A 19304-nucleotide genomic window follows, 5' to 3' on the forward strand; every position below is an offset into this window, starting at 1 on the left:
CAAAATTCTAGAGGAGAACATAGCCAACAACTTCTATGACATCGGCCAGAGCAACCTTTTTCACGACACATATCTTCCCCCTTCTGATAAGAGACTGGCTATTAAGTACACAAGCCATCTGGAGGGACCACAATGCCCTACAACACCGTCAAAGACTAACACACTTCCTTGTAGGAAACAGGAGTGAAAAATGAGGAATGGGAAGTGTGTGTTCCACCCAAGGCACACAAGTGACATAAATGGGATCAGCCTTGCTTTTCGTACCCTCCCTTCCTCCTTCACCCACCCCATTACTCAACCACATTCACTCCCTAGTGTGTGTATGTTCTTCTGTATTTTTACTCCTAGTCTGTACATAACACATGTGCACCCAGTCACCTATATATGGTTTTTTCACTTGTGTTTTACAAGTGTAGAATCCTATTGAATGTGTTTTTCTCCCTGTTTTTCTCATTCAGTTACTCACAAAAGTCAATTGACAAAGCTCTAAACTGATTCCTTGAATGGCTGCATATTATTCCAGCATGTAACTGTACCAAAATTATTCAGCTGTTCTCTTAATGATGGGCCTTCACTTTGTCTCCAGGTTTCTGCCATTACAAACAGGGGGGCAACAACATGCTTGTATGTTTTTATTTCCATGCAGTAGATTCCCCAGGGTGAGATCAATGGGTCAAAGGTATTCCTGTGTCTAATAGCTACTACTCACTGCTTTCCCAAAGGCCATAACAAGTCACGTTTCTATAAATAATGTATGAGTACATGTTTCTTTACATGTCCTCCAGCATTTATATATTTTTTCCAAGCCTTATGGATAGGTGTGGAGCAATGTGAATTTAATTTTGTATTCCCTTGGGTACCATACTCTGTATTGAGTATTTTTTCATGTTGATTAGCCAATGGACTTCTTTCTGTAAACTGTCTAATCTTATCCTTTCCCCAGATGTTCTCTCATAATGCCGTTTTCATGTCAACTTGTAAGAAATCTTTTTTTTTTTAAAGATTTTATTTATTTAGTTGACAGCCAGCGAGAGAGGGAACACAAGCAGGAGGAGTGGGAGAGAAAGAAGCAGGCTCCCAGCGGAAGAGCCTGACATGGGGCTCGATCCCATAAAGCCGGGATCACGCCCTGAGCCGAAGGCAGACGCTTAACCGCTGTGCCACCCAGGCGCCCCAGAAATCTTTGATAGATAGAAACTAGTCTTCATTTTAAACTTTAAAAAATGTATATAATGGCTTTTATCCTCACTTAAAAATTTTTTTACATTCAGGTTTTTAATCTATCTGGAATTTATTTTTGTTATAATATGGAGCATAACATTACTTTCTCTAGAGGTGCAAATGCCATTTACTAAATAACCTATCCTTTTCCCACAAACCAAAACATTGTCTATTGTATACTAAATTGTCAATTATACTGGGCTCTGTTTCTGGAATTCCTATCCTGTTTCATTAATCTGTCCACTCTTACTCCAATACTATATCAGCTTGATTGCAATGGCTTCTGATAGAATTCTGTATGCTGGTAAGACAAGTTCTACCTCCCTCTTTCGTCACATTATTATTATCTTTTTTTACTTCAAGGAATTCTTCATCTGTAAGAATTAGAATATCATTTTCTCAAACTAAAAAATCCTCAGTAATATTTTAATTAAAATTGCATTCAGTAATATATTAATTGGAGGACTTCTAACACAAGAATGTAGTATGTCTTTCCTCTTTGTTGTTTTATGTTTTTCATTAAGATTTAGTTTTTTAAAAATAGTTACTGTGCCTTTAGAGTTACATTCATTTCTATGAGGATATTTTCTACTTTTAGATGCTTTTTATAGTATAGAGAAAAACCACAGAATTTTATTTATGTAGCCCTCACATTAGCTTATTAATCTAGTAGTTTTAAAACTATAATCTTATTATCAGCAAAAAGTTAGTTTTTCTCTTTTCAGAGATTAATACAAATTATTTAATTTGTGCCTAACTGTATTTACTATAACTTCCAAGACCACATTCTTTAATAATGATGACAGCAGATATCTCTGTCTACTTCCTGATTGCAAATAAAATGGTTTTAATGTTGGGTCACCTGGGTGGCTCAGTCAGTTAAGTGCCAACTCATGATTCTGGCTCAGGTCATGATCTCAGGAGCATGGGTTGGAGCCCCGCATCAGGTTGTGCTTAGGGGAGAGTCTGTTTGAGATTCTCTCTCCCTCTCCCTCTGCACTTCCCCCACCCCCACGCTCTCTCTCTCTCAAATAAATAAATCTTTAAAACAAACAAACAAACAAATAAAATAGTTCTAATATTTCACCATTTAAGCAATTACACCTGTTGGTTTTTGGTAAAAGCCAGATTATTGGCTATGTTGACTGATCACTTAATATTAGAACACTCTTATTTTCTTTTTCTTTTTTTTTTTTTTAAAGATTTTATTTATTTATTTGACAGAGATAGAAACAGCCAGCGAGAGAGGGAACACAAGCAGGGGGAGTGGGAGAGGAAGAAGCAGGCTCATAGCAGAAGAGCCTGATGTGGGGCTCGATCCCACAACGCCGGGATCACGCCCTGAGCCAAAGGCAGACGCTTAACCGCTGTGCCACCCAGGCGCCCCTTAGAACACTCTTATTTTCTTAGAATAAATCCTACTCAGGCAGATGTATTTTTCTTTTACTACATTGCTGAATTCTCTATACTGGTATTTAATTCAGGAATTATGCACTTATACTCCCAGGGAAAGTCATTCTCCAGTTCTATATTTTTGTAGGATCTTTATAATATTTGAAATTAAAATTATACTAACTTTATAAAATAAACTGGCAAGTTTCCATTTTTTTCTAGACTGGCTTAATTAAGATTAGAATTGTATTAGAACTCAGCTATAAACCCACGAGGCACCAGAATCTTTGTTTGAATTGTAGTAAAATACATACAAGATAAAGTTTGGCATCTTTACCATTTAAAGTGTACAGCTCTGTAGGGTTTAAGTGCATCACTTCTGCTGTGCAGCCCGTCTCCACAAGTCTTTGCATCTAGCAAAACTGAAACCCTGTGCCCACTGAACAACTCTCCATCCTCCTCTCCCCTCAGCCCCTGGCACCCACCTTTCTACTTTCTGTCTCCACCAATCTGATGACTCTAAAGGCCTCATGTAAGTAGAATCATGCCGTACTTGTCTTGTGACGGGCTGATCTCATGTAGCATAATGTCCTTCCGTCGTGGAGCCCGTGTTAGTATGCTTTACATTTTTAAGGCTGAATATTTCATTGTACGTACAGAACACATTTGTCTGCTCGTCCACTAATGCACCCTTGGGTTGCTTCTACTTTTTGTCTATTGTGAATAATGCTCTTACGACCGTAGGTGTATGCCTATCTCTTCTTCACCCTGCTCTAAATTCCTTGAAGTATATACCCAGAAGTGGAATTACTGGATCACTCAGTAACTTTATTTTGAATTTTTTTAGTCGCCACCATACTGTTTTCCATAGCTGCTATTTTACGTTCCTGATGTGTTTTTTCAATGGTGGGTCACTCAACTAACAGTGGCTTAAAAAAAAAAAAGTGGGTTTATTATTCTCACACAAAAGCTGTCTAGGGTAATGCAGTTCCTCAACAATGGCATCGAGCTTTTAGCTTCTCAGAACAATGGTCTTATCCTCATGCTTGCTGTCTCTTGGTACAAGATGGCTGCCACATCTCCAGGCCTCCTGACTGCATTCCAATAAGGAAGAAGAAAATGCAGCAGATAATATCTACACTTTCATTTATAGCTCTAAAACTGTCATATGACCACTGGTAGCTACAATGAAACTTGGGAAATCAAGTTTTTTGTTTTTTTTTTTTATGATTCTTTAGTAGAGCCCAGAAAGAAAAGAAGATGTTGTGAATAGGGACTGGGCCAGCAGACTACACCACTGCCTGCCATTGACTAACTTCAAATGTCCCACTTCTTTTTGGTCAATCTTTATTTATGTATTTATTTATTTATTTTTATTTTTAATTATATATTTTTGAAACTCTTCCATTTCTTTCAGATTTTCAATTGTTTTATTATATAATTATCTGCTTATAAAATTCTCTTTAAATTATTTCAATTTTTTCATTCCCAGTCTATTTTTGCTTCTAACTTTTCCTCCCTTTATTAGAGTTGCAAAAAGTTTATTATTATCAGTCTTTCAAAAGAACAGCTTTTAGATTCACTGGTCCCTTTCCTATTTTGGTTTGTTCTCCAATTTCAGCTTTAAAAATTCCATTATAAGTTTTTGTTGTTTATTTTGTGGCTGTTGTTGTCCTAGTTTCTTAAAGTAATAAATGTCCTGATATCTCATCTTTTTTAATAATGAAGGTATTTCCTTTTGATGCACTTTATATATGTCTCAAAGACTTCCCATTTACCACATTCGAGATATTTTGTAATGTGCCTTTTGATTACTTCTTTGACCCCCAAACCATCTACAAGGGCATTTCTTAATTTCTATGCAAACAAAAATTTTTTAGTCACTACTTCTAACTTCATTAAATTATAATCAAGATGACCTTTCACAAAGCTACTGAGGTGTCCATTATGGACAAGCATATAATCAGTTTTTTAAAGTTTTTCATGGAGCTAATATCTCACATTTATGGAGCACTTACCAGTGTTCTATCAAGTTTGCCTTTATTAACCTACTTAACCCTTTCAAGAGCGCTATGAAAGAGGCGTTATTGTTATCCCCACTCTCAGTCCAGGGGCCAGGGAGGAGGCTGGCTACAAAGAAACTGGGGCGTGATGGAAAAGTCCTGTGATTGTGGGGGCAATTACATGACTACAAACATTTGTCCAAACTTACTGAATCACATGCTAAAAATGGGTGGCGTTCATTGTATATAAATTATACCTCAATTAACCCAAAGAAAAGTCAAACAATATATTTACAACATATATGACTAAGAACTAATTTACTCATTATACAAATAATTCTTAGAGCAGGTAATAAAATAATAAGCAACCTAATAGAAAAATGTGCACAGGAGATAAATAAGCAGTGTGAAAATTACAAAGAACCAATAAAATAAGGAGAAATGCTCAACCTCAGGTATGATATAAGAACCGTATACTCAGGGGCGCCTGGGTGGCACAGCGGTTAAGCGTCTGCCTTTGGCTCAGGGCGTGATCCCGGTGTTATGGGATCGAGCCCCACATCAGGCTCCTCTGCTATGAGCCTGCCTCTTCCTCTCCCACTCCCCCTGCTTGTGTTCCCTCTCTCGCTGGCTGTTTCTATCTCTGTCGAATAAATAAATAAAATCTTTAAAAAAAAAAAAAAGAACCGTATACTCAAACAGTTGGGTCACATATATGTATTTTTTACCAATCAGATTGGCAAAGATGGAAATATCTGCTAATATTTCATGTTGCAATCCAGGGACATCTCCTACTACAGGTGTTCTTTTGATGGGAACTTAGTAACACCTATCGATAGTTTAAATATATATATCCTTAGACCCAAAAATTCCACATATAGGAATTCATCTTAGAGATATATTTATACAAATAAAGACATTTTAAATAATAATAACAAACATTTATATAGTACTCACACATGCCAGTAACTGTTTTAAGTATTTTAACTGGATTATATAATCTAATCCTTAAAATAACCCTTAAAGGAAGGTACTTTTATTATACCCATTTTACAGGTGGGAAACTTAGGGTACAAAGAGATTAGGTAACTTGCCCAAGGTCCTATTGCTAGTAAGTGGCAGAACCAGAATTCAAACTCAGGCAGCGTGGCTACAGAATTTACACTCCTAGGTACTATATATTCTCCTTCTCTAAAGAATGTTTAATGATGCTTCATTTGTAACAGCAAAACCCAAAATGTCCATTATTAGAGACTGGTTAAGTAAACACAACCTATACAATGAAATACCAGGCAGGATTCGGTAAAAATAAGTGGTTCTCTGTATGCTAAGATAAAAACATGTCCGTGTTATAATGTTAAGTGAAAAAGCTTGTTGCAAACACTATTTGTAGCAAAAGCCCATTAGAAAACAGACAGGAAAAATAATACATATACTTGCATATACAGAGGAAATTTCCAGAGGCTATATATCAAACTGTGTTTAGCAAATAAGACTGAGATGTGAGGATAGGTAAGAGAAAGATTTTTGTTTTTAACTTTATTCTATTTTGCTTTACTCGAATTTTTTTAAAGTATAGGCATGGTACCTTTATTACCATAAAAATTAGTTTAAAAACCCAATTATTCTACTTAGTGTTCCACGACTTTTACAGCATGGGCTTACCTTTAATTCCTGGATCAGCTGGGCTCTTCTGTCTCTTAAGTTCTTTATCTCCTTCTCATCCCAGCATCTAGCCTTGTATTTTAAGTCACTTGATCCTCCAGAGATCACCCCAGATTTTAAAAATAATGTTCCATCAAGAGCTACTGTCTGTAAAATTAAAAATATGTCATCCTGGAGAAATGTACATAAGGAAGATAAAAATAGGACATAATATGGAAATTTTTACAGCTGAGAATTTATAGATGAGAAAACCACTTCCTGAAATTTACTAATAAAATACCTAGTTTATGAAGGGACATTAGCCAGTAAACAAACCACAAATAAAACATCCTGTTTTGCTAAGGCCCAAAGCAATTCTAGAAAACAAATTAGCAGCAGTTAAAAAGGTTCAAAATAAGTTGTATATTGGGGTGCCTGAGCGGCTCAGTCGGTTAAGCTTCTGCCTTCGGCTCAGGTCAAGATCCCAGGGTCCTGGGATCAAGTCCTGCATCAGGCTCCCTATTCTGTGGGGAGCCTGTTTCTGCTTCTCCCTCTGCCTCCCTCTGTCTCTCATGAATGAAAAATATCTTTAAAAAAAAAAAAGAGTCTTTAAAAAAATAAATTGTATATTAGTTCCGAACATGTTCAATATTGAGAAGCAAACACCAAGGATATTTGTATTTAATATCAAATAGTTTGTATTATGTAATCTGTATTTTGAAGAATTTGTTATCACATGTCAATAGCATATCACGGAAAATAGCCTTAGAAACTCTAGGATACCAAACATAGCAGATAGTGTGTGTGCATGTGTTGCAGGGGTGGCATAGGAAAAGAGGGAACATAAAGAGTTTGGAATTCCTAGAAGGTAAAGTGCGAGTTAAGGAAATAGCTTAGAGGTGAGGCTAGCAGGCAGGGCAGATGGTGGAGCTCTTTGTGTGCCCTCATAGGAAGAACGGGGATTGAGTGCAATTGCAGACTGATAGAGTTTACGGAGGGCACGGAGTTGGACTAGCACTGAATGGGGAGAGAGTGCACAGGAGACAGAAATGGTCAGACAGGAACTTTAAACAGACCACTCCGGCAACTATTTGGAAAATGGGTTGGTCCAAGTGAGCTAGAGGTGATGGTAAGAAATCAGCCAATAATAGCTAGGATGAAGAAAAGGAAAAAGATTTGAGAAATGTTTAGGAGATATAATCAGAAAAGCCCGGGTATTATAGAGGTTACAAGGAAATCTTTAAGGAAAAGCCAGAACTTCATTTGGCTAGAAGAGTGGTAGCAAAAATTAAATACAGGAGATCAAGATTTAGAAAGAACATAAATTTAGACATGCTGATTTTACAGTGCTTGTGGGCTAATAATATTTTACTTATTTATTTATAAGGTATATCTTATTTTTGGAAAGAAATTAGATTTTATAAATTATAATAAAGATTATTATAATAAATATAAATATGCATAAGACAGCTACAAATACTAGAGATAAATTATACTAGGTGAAAAAAGAACCAAGTATAATAATCCAGACTGTTATAATGAGAAATCACTGAATTCAATTAAGCAGGTAGAAAAAAAAAGATTATTCAATATATGATGTTGGGACAGGTAATTAACCATTTGGGGGAAAGCTAATATCTACATCTAACAATACACATCAAAATAAATCTCAGATTAAAATTAAACTACAGATGTTGAGAACTCGTTCTTTCTGATAGCTGAGTAATATTCCATTGTATATATGGACCACAGCTTCTTAATCCAGTCATCTGTTGAAGGGCATCTTGGTTCCTTCCACGATTTAGCTATTGTGGACAATGCTGCTATGAACATTGGGGTGCATATGGCCCTTCTCTTCACTACGGCACTGGAGGAGATAATGCTAAGTGAAACAAGACAAGCAGAGAAAGACAATTATCATATGGTTTCTCTCATCTATGGAACATAAGAACTAGGAAGATCGGTAGGGGAAGAAAGGGATAAAGAAAGGGGGGGTAATCAGAAGGGGGAATGAAGCATGAGAGACTATGGACTCTGAGAAACAAACTGAGGGCTTCAGAGGGGAGGGGGGGTGGGGGAATGGGATAGGCTGGTGATGGGTAGTAAGGAGGGCACGTATTGCATGGTGCACTGGGTGTTATACACAACTAATGAATCATCGAACTTTACATCAGAAACCAGGGATGTACTGTATGGTGACTAGCATAATATAATAAAAAAAATTAAAATAAAACAAAAAAAATTAAACTACAGAAGTTGTAACACCAAAAAAAAGTGATGAAAATTAATACATATTTGATCTCACAGTAAAGACCCAAATATACATGTAAAAACAAAACTTAAAAAGTTAAGGGATAAAACTGATTTCTAAATAAATAGCATAGACACGATAGAGTCTGGATGCCAGATTTAGCAAACAGAAATAAGCATGCCCAGTTAAATGTGAATTTCAGATAAACAATGAATAGTTTTTGAATATAAGTATGTCCGAATATCTTCTTTGGCAACTCTATTCTAGGAGACAAGTTAGGGATGGTTTTCGTTTTCCTTTTTAATCTGTTTTCCAAAATTTCTAAACTGCACATTTATTAACTCCTATTTATGATATAAAAACCAAACGTAATACTGACAAAGAACGTCCACAGGGGCCGGCTTGGAAAGAAGTGTTTCAAGAACTCTGAGCTTCTAAGAACCTGCCACACTGTGTGTGGGGTTACAGCGCCAGCACCCTCTTCCCATCCATCAAACTCCGGCAAGTCCACTTCTCCTCTTTGAGCAGGGGGTACAAACAATGATTTTCTGAGGTTCTTTTTACTTTATTGCTTGGTTGGCTGTTACTGTTGTTATTACAACCATTTATAGTGCATATACTGTGCTCGATGTAATGCATATATGCTATTTGATTCCATTCACAAGCCTATGAAGTAGATATTATTTCCACTTTATAGATAGGGGCTAAAAGATATTAGGTAACTTGCCTAAGGCCATACACAGGGACTGAAGTCCAAGTTGGTCAAATATCTATCCCATGTTCTCAACCACGTTATATACCTCCCTCATTTCCAAAAACGTAGTGAGCAACAATTCATAGAATTTATGGATCTTAGGGGTTTTAATAGTTCCTGGGTTTATTGAAACAATTTATTTCTTCTAAAGGTAAATGTAATCTCGGATAACCTATTTTCATTTGACTTACAGTCAAATTCCTATTCCCGAAGGACTATAATTTTTATCTCCAGCCTGTAATTTCCTTGATTTATAGCTTACATTTAGTTGGCCGAGGCAGTAGTCCTATGCCTACGTTGGGGGTTACATTCCTGAAAAATAACTTGGCTGATACAACTGGGATTTCATTTAAAATAAGGAGTTGGAGCAATTTTCAAATAACATTAAATAAAAGTTCAAGAGAGTATGGTACGGGGTAGAAAAAAAATTCTTTGGCATTAAAAACTTATTCTGCAGGATTACCAATCATTCCACTGACTCAACTTCAACTGTTTCAAGAAATTGTGTTTCAGTGTTATAAACTGCTAAGATAGATTCTATAATTTTTATGTTATGTGGATTATACATATTTTTAAAGTTACCTTTCATTGGTATGTAAAATAATATACTTTAACATTTTATTTCTGAACGGATAAGATAGTCACATATTTCAAAGTCCAAAGGATACAAGACTGTAGAGTGAAAAACTCCCCTGGTCCTTGCCACCCATGTGCCCTCCCAAGAAGTAATCAATGCTGTGAATTTCTTACGGATTCTCCCAGAAATGTTTTTGCATAAACAGATACATGCATACATCTCTTGTTTCTCCATTGTTTTACACAGATGGTAACATACTATACAGTAGTCTGCGTATTACTTTTTAAAAAAACTGAACAGATCTTGGAGATTGTCTCATACTTGTATATAAAAAACTTCTTTCTTATTTAAGGTTGCATGGTATTCCATTCTATGAAAGCACTATAATTTTATTGAACTAGTCTTATCTGGATTGTTTCCAGTTTTTCCTCTTACACAAAATGGTTTAATAAGTCATATGTATATATAATTTCATATACTCCTGAGTTTATCTGTATGTGAAGTTCATAAAAACCTCAACTGGTAGAACTGCCCTTCGTGGAGCTGATACAAATTTATACTCCCACAGCAGTAAATGGGAGGGCCTCTTTCCTCATAAACTGTTATCAAACTTTTTTTAATGCTGATCAATCTGACAAGGTGAAAATAGTATTTCAGTGTAATTTTAATGGGCATTTCCCATATTTTAAGTGAGGATGAGTTTTCATATTTAAGAGCAATTTTATTTCCTTTTATAAAATAAGTTTATTCATATCCTTTGTCCATTTTTCTACTTTGTGTTCTTTTCTTCATTGATTTATAGGAAAATTTGCTCTTTACTGTGAACTGTAAATGTTTTCCCATTTGCCATGTCTTTTGATTTTGCTTATGGTGGTTTTTGCCATGCAGAATTTTTTTAGGTTTATGTGAATGTACCCACCTTTTATAGCTTTTGAGTTTGTCATATTGAAAAGGTCTTATTATTTCTGACATTAAGAATACATTCCCCATGCTTTCTCTCAGTATACTTACAATTTCATTTCTTACATTTATACTTTGAATCCATCTGAAATGTATTCTGATACAAAGTATGAAGTTCAGGTTCAGCCATATTCTGTTCCAGATGGTAACATTTTTTTCCAACCTACTGTACCCTGCATTTTATTCTCTTGTTCAATGTGTGTAATTTTTGGAAAAATGATCTTTTCATGAATTACAAGCTAGTTAATGATATTTTTCTGTGTCTATTTTTTGCTACACCATATTAAAAGGGCAAAGCATAAATAGGTCTTTCTGTATACTTTTTTGAGTAACAATCACCCAGTCTATGGGAGAGGAAACAAATAATTGTTGTTTCTCTGGTTATGGGGAAGGGATGGAATAATCACATGTATTAAATATATTCCAAATTTTTAAATTTTGTTATGTAAATTTAAAAAATATTTAAAAATTGAGTTATAAAAATCTTGATGACCAACTATAGCTAGAACTGCTGTAACTTATATTATGTAGTTTATATACACTGTATGTAGTTTATATATAAAATATCATTTTGAGATTTCACTTGCAGTATTTTAATTAAAAAAATTCTAAAAGATGCTATCAAATCTATAGAAAGATAATCAAGTCTGTGGAAAACCAAAAGCACAAATGAAGACATCAGATGATTTCTGTGAAAATGTGACATCTATCCAAATGTTTTACACATTCTAAAACAGAGAAAATTCTATAAGTGGAATAATAATCATAGGAAGAAGGTAAAAGTCCCTGGAATATATTGAAGATACAAATAAGACAAATGAAGCAGATTAAAATTTTGAAAGAATGAACAGAAAACAAGATACAGTCTAGAGGAGTAAGGCATTAGTTACTGTGAACACGAAGTAAGCCATAAAAGTTTGTTGAATGAAGGAAAGAATAAACAGTCTTATCTTCATGTGATTTCTTTAAATTGACCACACAAATCTTCAAAAGTCAATATTAAAAACATATTTTACAAAGATACAAAAATCAATTATAGCATAATTAGGTAGCAAAATAAGATACCTTAGTAGCTCACTTATTATACCTCCTTAAATTTAATATGTAGAAATCAATGACAGTGATTACTAAAACAGTGACTGAATTCTCATTAAGATTACTGGCAGAAGTACTAAAACGTCTGAGAAATTAATCATGTTAGATAAGTAAATAAGTTTAATACTGAAAATTTCTACTTTTCATAAGAATAGCCTGTTTTGCATTAATTTGCAACTGTGGACACTCCAGAGCTAACATGCAAATTAACTACCAAGTAAAAAAAAAATGACCAGCACTTTGTGAGAGCTATCTGCTGGGCACTCAAATGGCGCTGTGTGCGTTATTACTGAATTTACAAAATAGGTGCTATTAGTTCCCCAATTTTAGATGAGAAAATTAGAGGTGTAGAGATTAGCTTGAGGTCATGTAATTAATTACTAAGTAGCAACACCAGTCTTACCTCATACCTAATGCTCTTGGATACTAGGTTATACTTCATCATAAATGTAGTTAAAAAAAAACAACAAAACCATGTCAGGTAATTTGAAGAATTTAACATTGCTTAACTAAATACAAATTACTTGACTGAGTAAAACAGTATTTTAAAAATTAAAATCATTGCCTTGAGATTAGGATTCAGTTGTGCTATTTTTATAACTTTAAATGTGTTAAAACCTTGAACATGTAAAAAGACAGTGTCTGCATTAAGCTATGGGGGAATTAAAGTAAATAACTAAAATCTTTCTCCTGGTATTCAGAAACACACACATTAAATATGTGAATGCCAGGAAAAATCAGAGATTCACCAAGGACATTTACTGCATACCAAGTAAAAAAAAATTAACTGCTTTAGGTTATGATTGTAACAAATCTAATTTCCAAAATATAATTTATGGTAATGGGGAATACTATAGGAATTAATTTTTTGAAAACTCAACTGAACATTATACCAATCACTAAAGCCATAACTGTCTTAGGTTCTATGTTGGCTTTCCTTCTAAAAGAGAGCATATGAAAGTATACATAGATGCTTGTGTGTGTATAGTATGTTAGTCTTATAAATACTGCTTTAAGTTATCCGAAAGTATGATGTAAGCCTCTTACTTTCCGTCTCTCAGGTCCACCGAATGCAATATGCCTCGCTTCCTCCACAGTCTCACAGACAAGGCCATTTCCACACACAAACTGAATTACTTTCTTCAGCTGAGGAAACTGAGTCTTTATGACATCAATCACCATTTTACAGCCTTTAATTTCCCTTAATCTTTCATTGATTGGCTTGATCTGAAAGGTTAAAAAATACTTGATATATTAGATACACTAAAATAAAAACCAAATAGTACATCCTCAAAAAGAATAAATAAGCATAACAGCAAAAAAAAAAATTTAACAGTGCGTACTTACATACAATAGAATCTTCATAAGAACCTGATGAACTATATATCCCAATAGTGGCTCATGTAACATTTAAAGAAAATACACTTCAGCAAAAGCTGGAAGACGTGATTTCCAGATTCAACTCTGCCACCGACCAGTTAGGACAAAACAATGCATGAGAAATGTTCCATACTCTCAAAATTAGAAAGTCTAGTGGGAGATAATACCCATTTACACATGTGTCAAAAGAGTGGCACATCATGGAACTCAGAAAATCATTTTAGGCTTAAATGACCAGGAAAGCCTTCAGACCTTCTTTGACATGACTTCTAAGCTGGGTTTTGTAAATAGATTTTTAAAAAAGTGTCTGCAATGATTACTGAAGAACAGCAAGAATGACCTCATTTTTATAAGAAACCAGTGAGAGCTAATGACAAGCAGGGCTGAGAGTTAAATGCAGGGCAGTCCAAGTCTAGAGCCAACGCTCTAACCACTGCGCACACCGCCTGCAGCTCTGGGCCTGCACAGCTGGACTAAGTAGAGCGTTTTCTTTAGTAGGCAATGAGAAACGAGTGAAGGACATCAGCTATGATAATGGCAAAGTTCCTGCTGCAGGAATTTACTCTGGATACACTAAGGCCTCTCAATACGTACTTAAGGCCCAAAATTTAGTCTGTTCCACCAAGGGCTGATATGTGTTTACTGCAATGTGTATGAATCTGATTGTATATTTAACAGTTGAGACCCAGGGTTGGCATTTCATGGACAGACCATATGTCTTAACTGTTCCTATAGTTTGCTATAGAACAAAATTAATTGCTGGCTAGTAGGCAGGGTGGTGTACTGCTAGAGTAATGTCCTCAAAATCATCAAGGCAGAATTACGGCAAAACTAAATTAGGAAGAAATGACATTAAATCAAGAATTATTATTCTTGGGGCACCTGGGTGGCTCAGTTGGTTAAGCATCTGCCTTAGGCTCAGGTCATGATCCTGGGGTCCTGGGATCAAGTCCCACATCCAGCTCCTTGCTCAGCGGGGAGCCTGCTTCTCCCTCACCTCTGCCCCTCCCCCCAGCTCATGCGCTCTTGCTCTCAAATAAATAAAAATCTTTTTTGAAAAAGAATTATTGTTCTTTGCCTAACAATACATTAACACCAGCCATTTGAATGACTAACTGGCATCCAAGCTATGATTTTTTTCAATCACTACCATAGTTTTAGGCAATAAAGATGTACTTTAAAAGACAAGATTTTATCACTACTAAGCGCTAATAAGCATTACAAATTTCTTACATCAAGGTAATCTAGAGCAAGGAATGTCTCCGGTTCAGCTCTTTCTTCCTTCAGGAATCGAATACAATCTTTTGCTACCTTTTCAGAGGTGACAACAATGGCAATCATGTACCGGCCAAAAAGTTTAGTAACAGCCAGCTGGTATTTCTTATGAATAGGATGACAGAGGTCAAGTAGTCTTCCAAACTTAGCAGGTTTCAAAAAAGGAGAAAAACAAACACATTATTCAGGAACATGTAATTCATTGTTTCTTATGTAACAAAGCATAACAGTCCAAAAACTAATTTTATAAAAGCATAAACATGTTTGAACAGAGTCTGCTTCAAACGGACATAGGTTTCATCATGAAGCATCCGTTTAGGTGTAACACTTCATCTAAGAGAAGACTAGTGAGGAGGGATTAGCCTTACCAAGGTATTAAAATATTTTACAAGGCTGTTGTAACTAAATAGTATTCACCCACTCTCTAAGTTATTAAATAAGAGTCAGTGAGGCACCTGCTCCATGCAGATACTCAGCTAGACACTGTGAACATTACTGAACAATACAGACACTCTCTGACCTCGCCCAGCTTTCAGTCTAGTAGGGAGAAAGGTAAGTAGTAATTATAAGCATGTACAAAACAGAGCAATAATACACACTATGATAAAGCACAGAGTGCTCTGAGAGTGTGTCACAGGGACCAGGCTGACCTGAGAGGTCAGGGGAATCTTCCTACAAAGAAGTGTTATCTGAGGTCTGAAGAATGGTCAAGAATTAATTAGGCTGAACATCAACACCTTTACTAGACAATGTCAGAACGTCAACCATCCTGTATCAATGCTCCCCAGAATACCAGAAGATTCAATTTTACATCTTTCTACTCTTTCTTCATTTGATAGGTGCTACTTCAGGAATACCAATTTCTTTATGATAGACCATCATTGTCTTTAATACTTATTATCCTGCTCTTTGTTTTTTCCTTCTCCATTGACCTGTGATTAACTCAAACCTTATTCCTAGGTCAGTAATTTGATTTTCAGCTGTGTAACCCATTCTCCTTGCTACTTGCAATTTGTTAGTTCAGTAATATTGTTTGTTCTTGATTCGTTTTCATAGCTCTACATTTTACTTTTTGTTTTAGCTCATATGTGAATCTGGTTTTATGAATTCAAGCTCTTATTAAATTGTCCCTGGCACAAATTACTTATGCGGGATTTTGTTCTGTAACCTTCTTCCAGACTAGGCTCTTAGACTTCTAAATGCTTTTTAAATTACTCTCTTTATTGTTATATGGACCTATAGGTGCCATATTGATTCTTTTCACCTTGCTTACATTTAAGGTGGGCAGCTCTGTTCAGACTGTGAAGTTGCTGTGGTGGATAACTGTTCTGACTGCTCACCTAGAACTGAGATGGTAATCTCCTCTAAGCAACAGGTGATGGACCAGATGTTTTCTGTTCTAGCTTCTCAGAATTTTCTATTCTATTTCCTAGCATCTCAGGGCTTGGAGGACAGGGGCAAGTAAGAGCTGCGTTGAGGCTGTGTACATCTTTCGTTTGAATACCTGAATTTTACTCTTTCTTCTGTGTTTTTCCTTACCAAGTTTCCTCTACCATGGGGGAGGAGGGAAAATCCCATTTTTGGGAAAGGGCTTTGAACCGGCCTTCACTTCCACCTAAGAACATCAGAGGTTCATGTTCCCCGATTCACCAGTTTTTTAGCCAAAAGGAAACAAATACATATGTTTTTTTTTTTTTTTGCTAGATTAAGGGATACTAGGTGAGAATTCTCAGGAAGTAATCAATTTGTTAGTTTTCCTTGTGCAGAGTTAAGAACAAGAAATGTTATCGTTGAATTTTTTTTTTTTTTAATCACGGACTATCACCATTTTCTGAAGTTCTGGCATTAGATGAAATAGCCGTTTCCATTTTTGGCTGTTAAACTCATTTTTAAAATTAGTTTTGCCATTTCCTTTGGTATTGGGGGGAAGGATTCTGTGACCTAGCCTTACTTCTTCCTTCATCACCATCTAGAAGTCAACACCAGTTTCAAATCAGTTCAAGTGGTTAACAGTATCAAAAGCTCAAAGTAGGCCCTCATAAACTAAGGACTGCCCAATTTACATTGGAGCTAGTGACATGAGAGTCAGATGCCACAGCCCTAATTCCAGAGGAAATAATTCTGTGAGGCTGACACCCCAAGCAATAGGTTAGATATTGCTGTATTTGAGCTAATGAAATACATTGGCAAAAGTGAATACACTATTAGCTTTACAGAATAAAAATTCATTATTTCAAAAGTATGCCAGTGAGGTCCGTTGAAAATATATTTTTAAAAAATTTAAACCATGAAGAACATGCAGTTTGAGGCTATCTGCCTGGGGTGGGAGGGCTAGACTATTTTATGGCACCCACGTCCTTTGGGGATACTGGTTGTAACTTAGACTTTCTGGATAATATGTTCATGTCAATATTTCTCTCCAATCATTGCTTATCTATAGACACGGTTGGAAGTTATTTAAATTTTGTTGCAATTATTTACTATTATGTTTTAAATGTAAATAATCAAACACAAAACTAAAAGATTCCTGAAATAATTCTGCTTCCTAATAATGGTAACATTTCTAATCCCAAATAAGAAAGCTTAGCCTTTTTGTTTCAATTAACTATTCATTTCTAATTACCACAGAATCTGGGTAAAGCCTCTTAAGGTGCCCCAGAACCTCTGCTCTCTTTTGCTGACGGTTCCCCTCATGGGTGTCAATTCCGGCATTCTGTAGTTCGCTTCTAATGAGATTCAATTCTTCATTAACTTCAGACATCCTTGATTTTGCGTTCTCAATTTCACCCACTAGGATTTCCTCTTGCTGTTTTTTCTCTTTCAAGCAATCCCTACATAATAATAACAATAAATTACATAGCAAAAAGAAAAAACAAAATTTAATTACAATATATATTACGCTGTGGTCTGGCATCACAGGGGAACAGAATAGTGCTTATCAATTTTAAATGATGAAAAATACAATAAAATAAGCCTATCACCCAATATGGTCAAAGAGATTTTGATCATTCTTTGTTGATTCAGAAGATACATATTTCTGAATACTGAGAAAGTAAGGATAGATCGCTGTAACCAGAGCAGTCATTGTGGGCTTAGTAGTAAGTAAACGCCAATGAAAAACAAAGTCCTGGTGGTAGGATACTTAGGTCATATCAGCTTTCGTGACCTAACTTTTATTATAAAATACCAATACCAAAATTTCACCACTTGGAAGTTTATATTTTCAAAACTTAAATATTGTATGTATTTATATGGTTAGGTATAATTTTTAATTATCTACAATGAAGTGAAAAAAACGGAGGACTGAGAACATTAGGATACAGTCGGTGGAAGCTTTCATTTCATGAATATCCCACAAATATACCAGACCCTTGAGACATGAGAAAGCCATAAGAACTGTACCCACGTGCATGTTTTTGTATACTCCTCTAACTTCTCTATTCGTTTTTTATAATCTTCTATTTGTTCTTTTATTTGTTTCAGATTTTCCTAAAATAGGAAAAAAAAACATAAAATCAATATCAGCAACTCCAAACAAAGTTATTTTTCACTACATTCCTAGAAATTACTGTAGAATTGTAAGGTGTTCTAAATTTGAAGTATATAAAATTTAACCTTATGAAAACACTCACAGAGCAATGTTTAACCCTGAAAAGGCAGTAAGGCACAGAGCTTTGTGGCCATAAGAGTCAAGGTTCAAATCCTGGCTTCACCATTTACTAGATATCTGACCTCCAGTAAGCTTACTCTGGTAACTTCCAACTCTAAGGGTTGATTTTCAAAGATCTCACATATTTCATATGTGTCCCTCAAACTAATTTATTCAATAAATATTTATTCCCTGGCTACCATGTACTAGGAACTAGAGATATAATAATGAACAGAAAGGGTGCCTGGGTGGCTCAGTCGGTTGAGCATCTGACTCGTGATTTCAGCTCATGATCTCATGGGTTCCTTCGTCAGGAAGTTTGCTTAGGATCCTCTCTCTCCTGGTTTCTCTGCCCCTCCCCCCACTGTGTGCACTCTCTCTCTCAAATAAATAAATAAATCTCAAAAAACAAGCAAACAAACAAACAAAAAACCGAACAGGATTGAGTCTCTGCTCTCAAAGACTGAGGGCTGGTGGGAGGCAGACAATTACACGGTGATTCCAGGACAGTGACTTGGTGTTACAATAGCATAGGAACCTGGAAGGCAACAATGGGCTTATGGGACCAAGACTTCACGAAAGTCTTGCTCCATTCACTTTATCACTAAATACAAGTACTGTGCTAGCCTTCAGTTGGTTTCCTCTAACCTCTCCCCTGTTCACCCCGTGCACTACAACAAGATTAACCTTCCTTACTCCATTACTAAGTGATCTAAAAACCAGGAGTCCACCAAAGTAAAAAATGATTCTTTTTCAGTATATAATACCAGGAAAGAGAAGAAATGCCAATTTCCAGTAGAAAAGGACAAACATATTCTATAAAGATAATTATGTCATTTTACTCATGCGTAATCCAAATTCACTGAATGAACACTTCCTGTGCCAGGTGTCAGAGTTATGAGAACAAGCAACACACAGTTCCTTTTCTCTAGGACTCACACATTTTGAAATGAAAGTGCCCATACTGAAATTCTATTATCTCACTTAAGAATTCCATTCGAAGAAGGAAAAACAAGATTAATGAGGAATACCAAGTTAAGTCAACTGGAAACACCTGCCTCTGCTTTTTCTCTGGCCACTCTCAGGGCTTGTATCCTACTGGC

At 35.7% G+C, this 19304-nt stretch overlaps 1 protein-coding gene across 1 annotated transcript in view; it reads right to left on the reverse strand.

Annotated features, from left to right (window-relative positions):
* SMC1B (structural maintenance of chromosomes 1B) overlaps positions 1-19304 on the reverse strand; it is a 72627-nt gene that overhangs the window by 27454 nt on the left and 25869 nt on the right. The window contains exons 8-12 of the mRNA XM_002922912.4: positions 17959-18041; positions 17176-17383; positions 14511-14696; positions 12945-13124; positions 6282-6428 (exon numbers count right to left, since the gene is read on the reverse strand). Coding sequence (XP_002922958.1) covers positions 6282-6428; positions 12945-13124; positions 14511-14696; positions 17176-17383; positions 17959-18041 — 804 coding nt within the window. The remainder of the gene's footprint in view (positions 1-6281; positions 6429-12944; positions 13125-14510; positions 14697-17175; positions 17384-17958; positions 18042-19304) is intronic.

The sequence above is a fragment of the Ailuropoda melanoleuca genome, chromosome 15, assembly GCF_002007445.2.
Source record: "Ailuropoda melanoleuca isolate Jingjing chromosome 15, ASM200744v2, whole genome shotgun sequence".
Classification (NCBI taxonomy): Eukaryota; Metazoa; Chordata; class Mammalia; order Carnivora; family Ursidae; genus Ailuropoda; species Ailuropoda melanoleuca.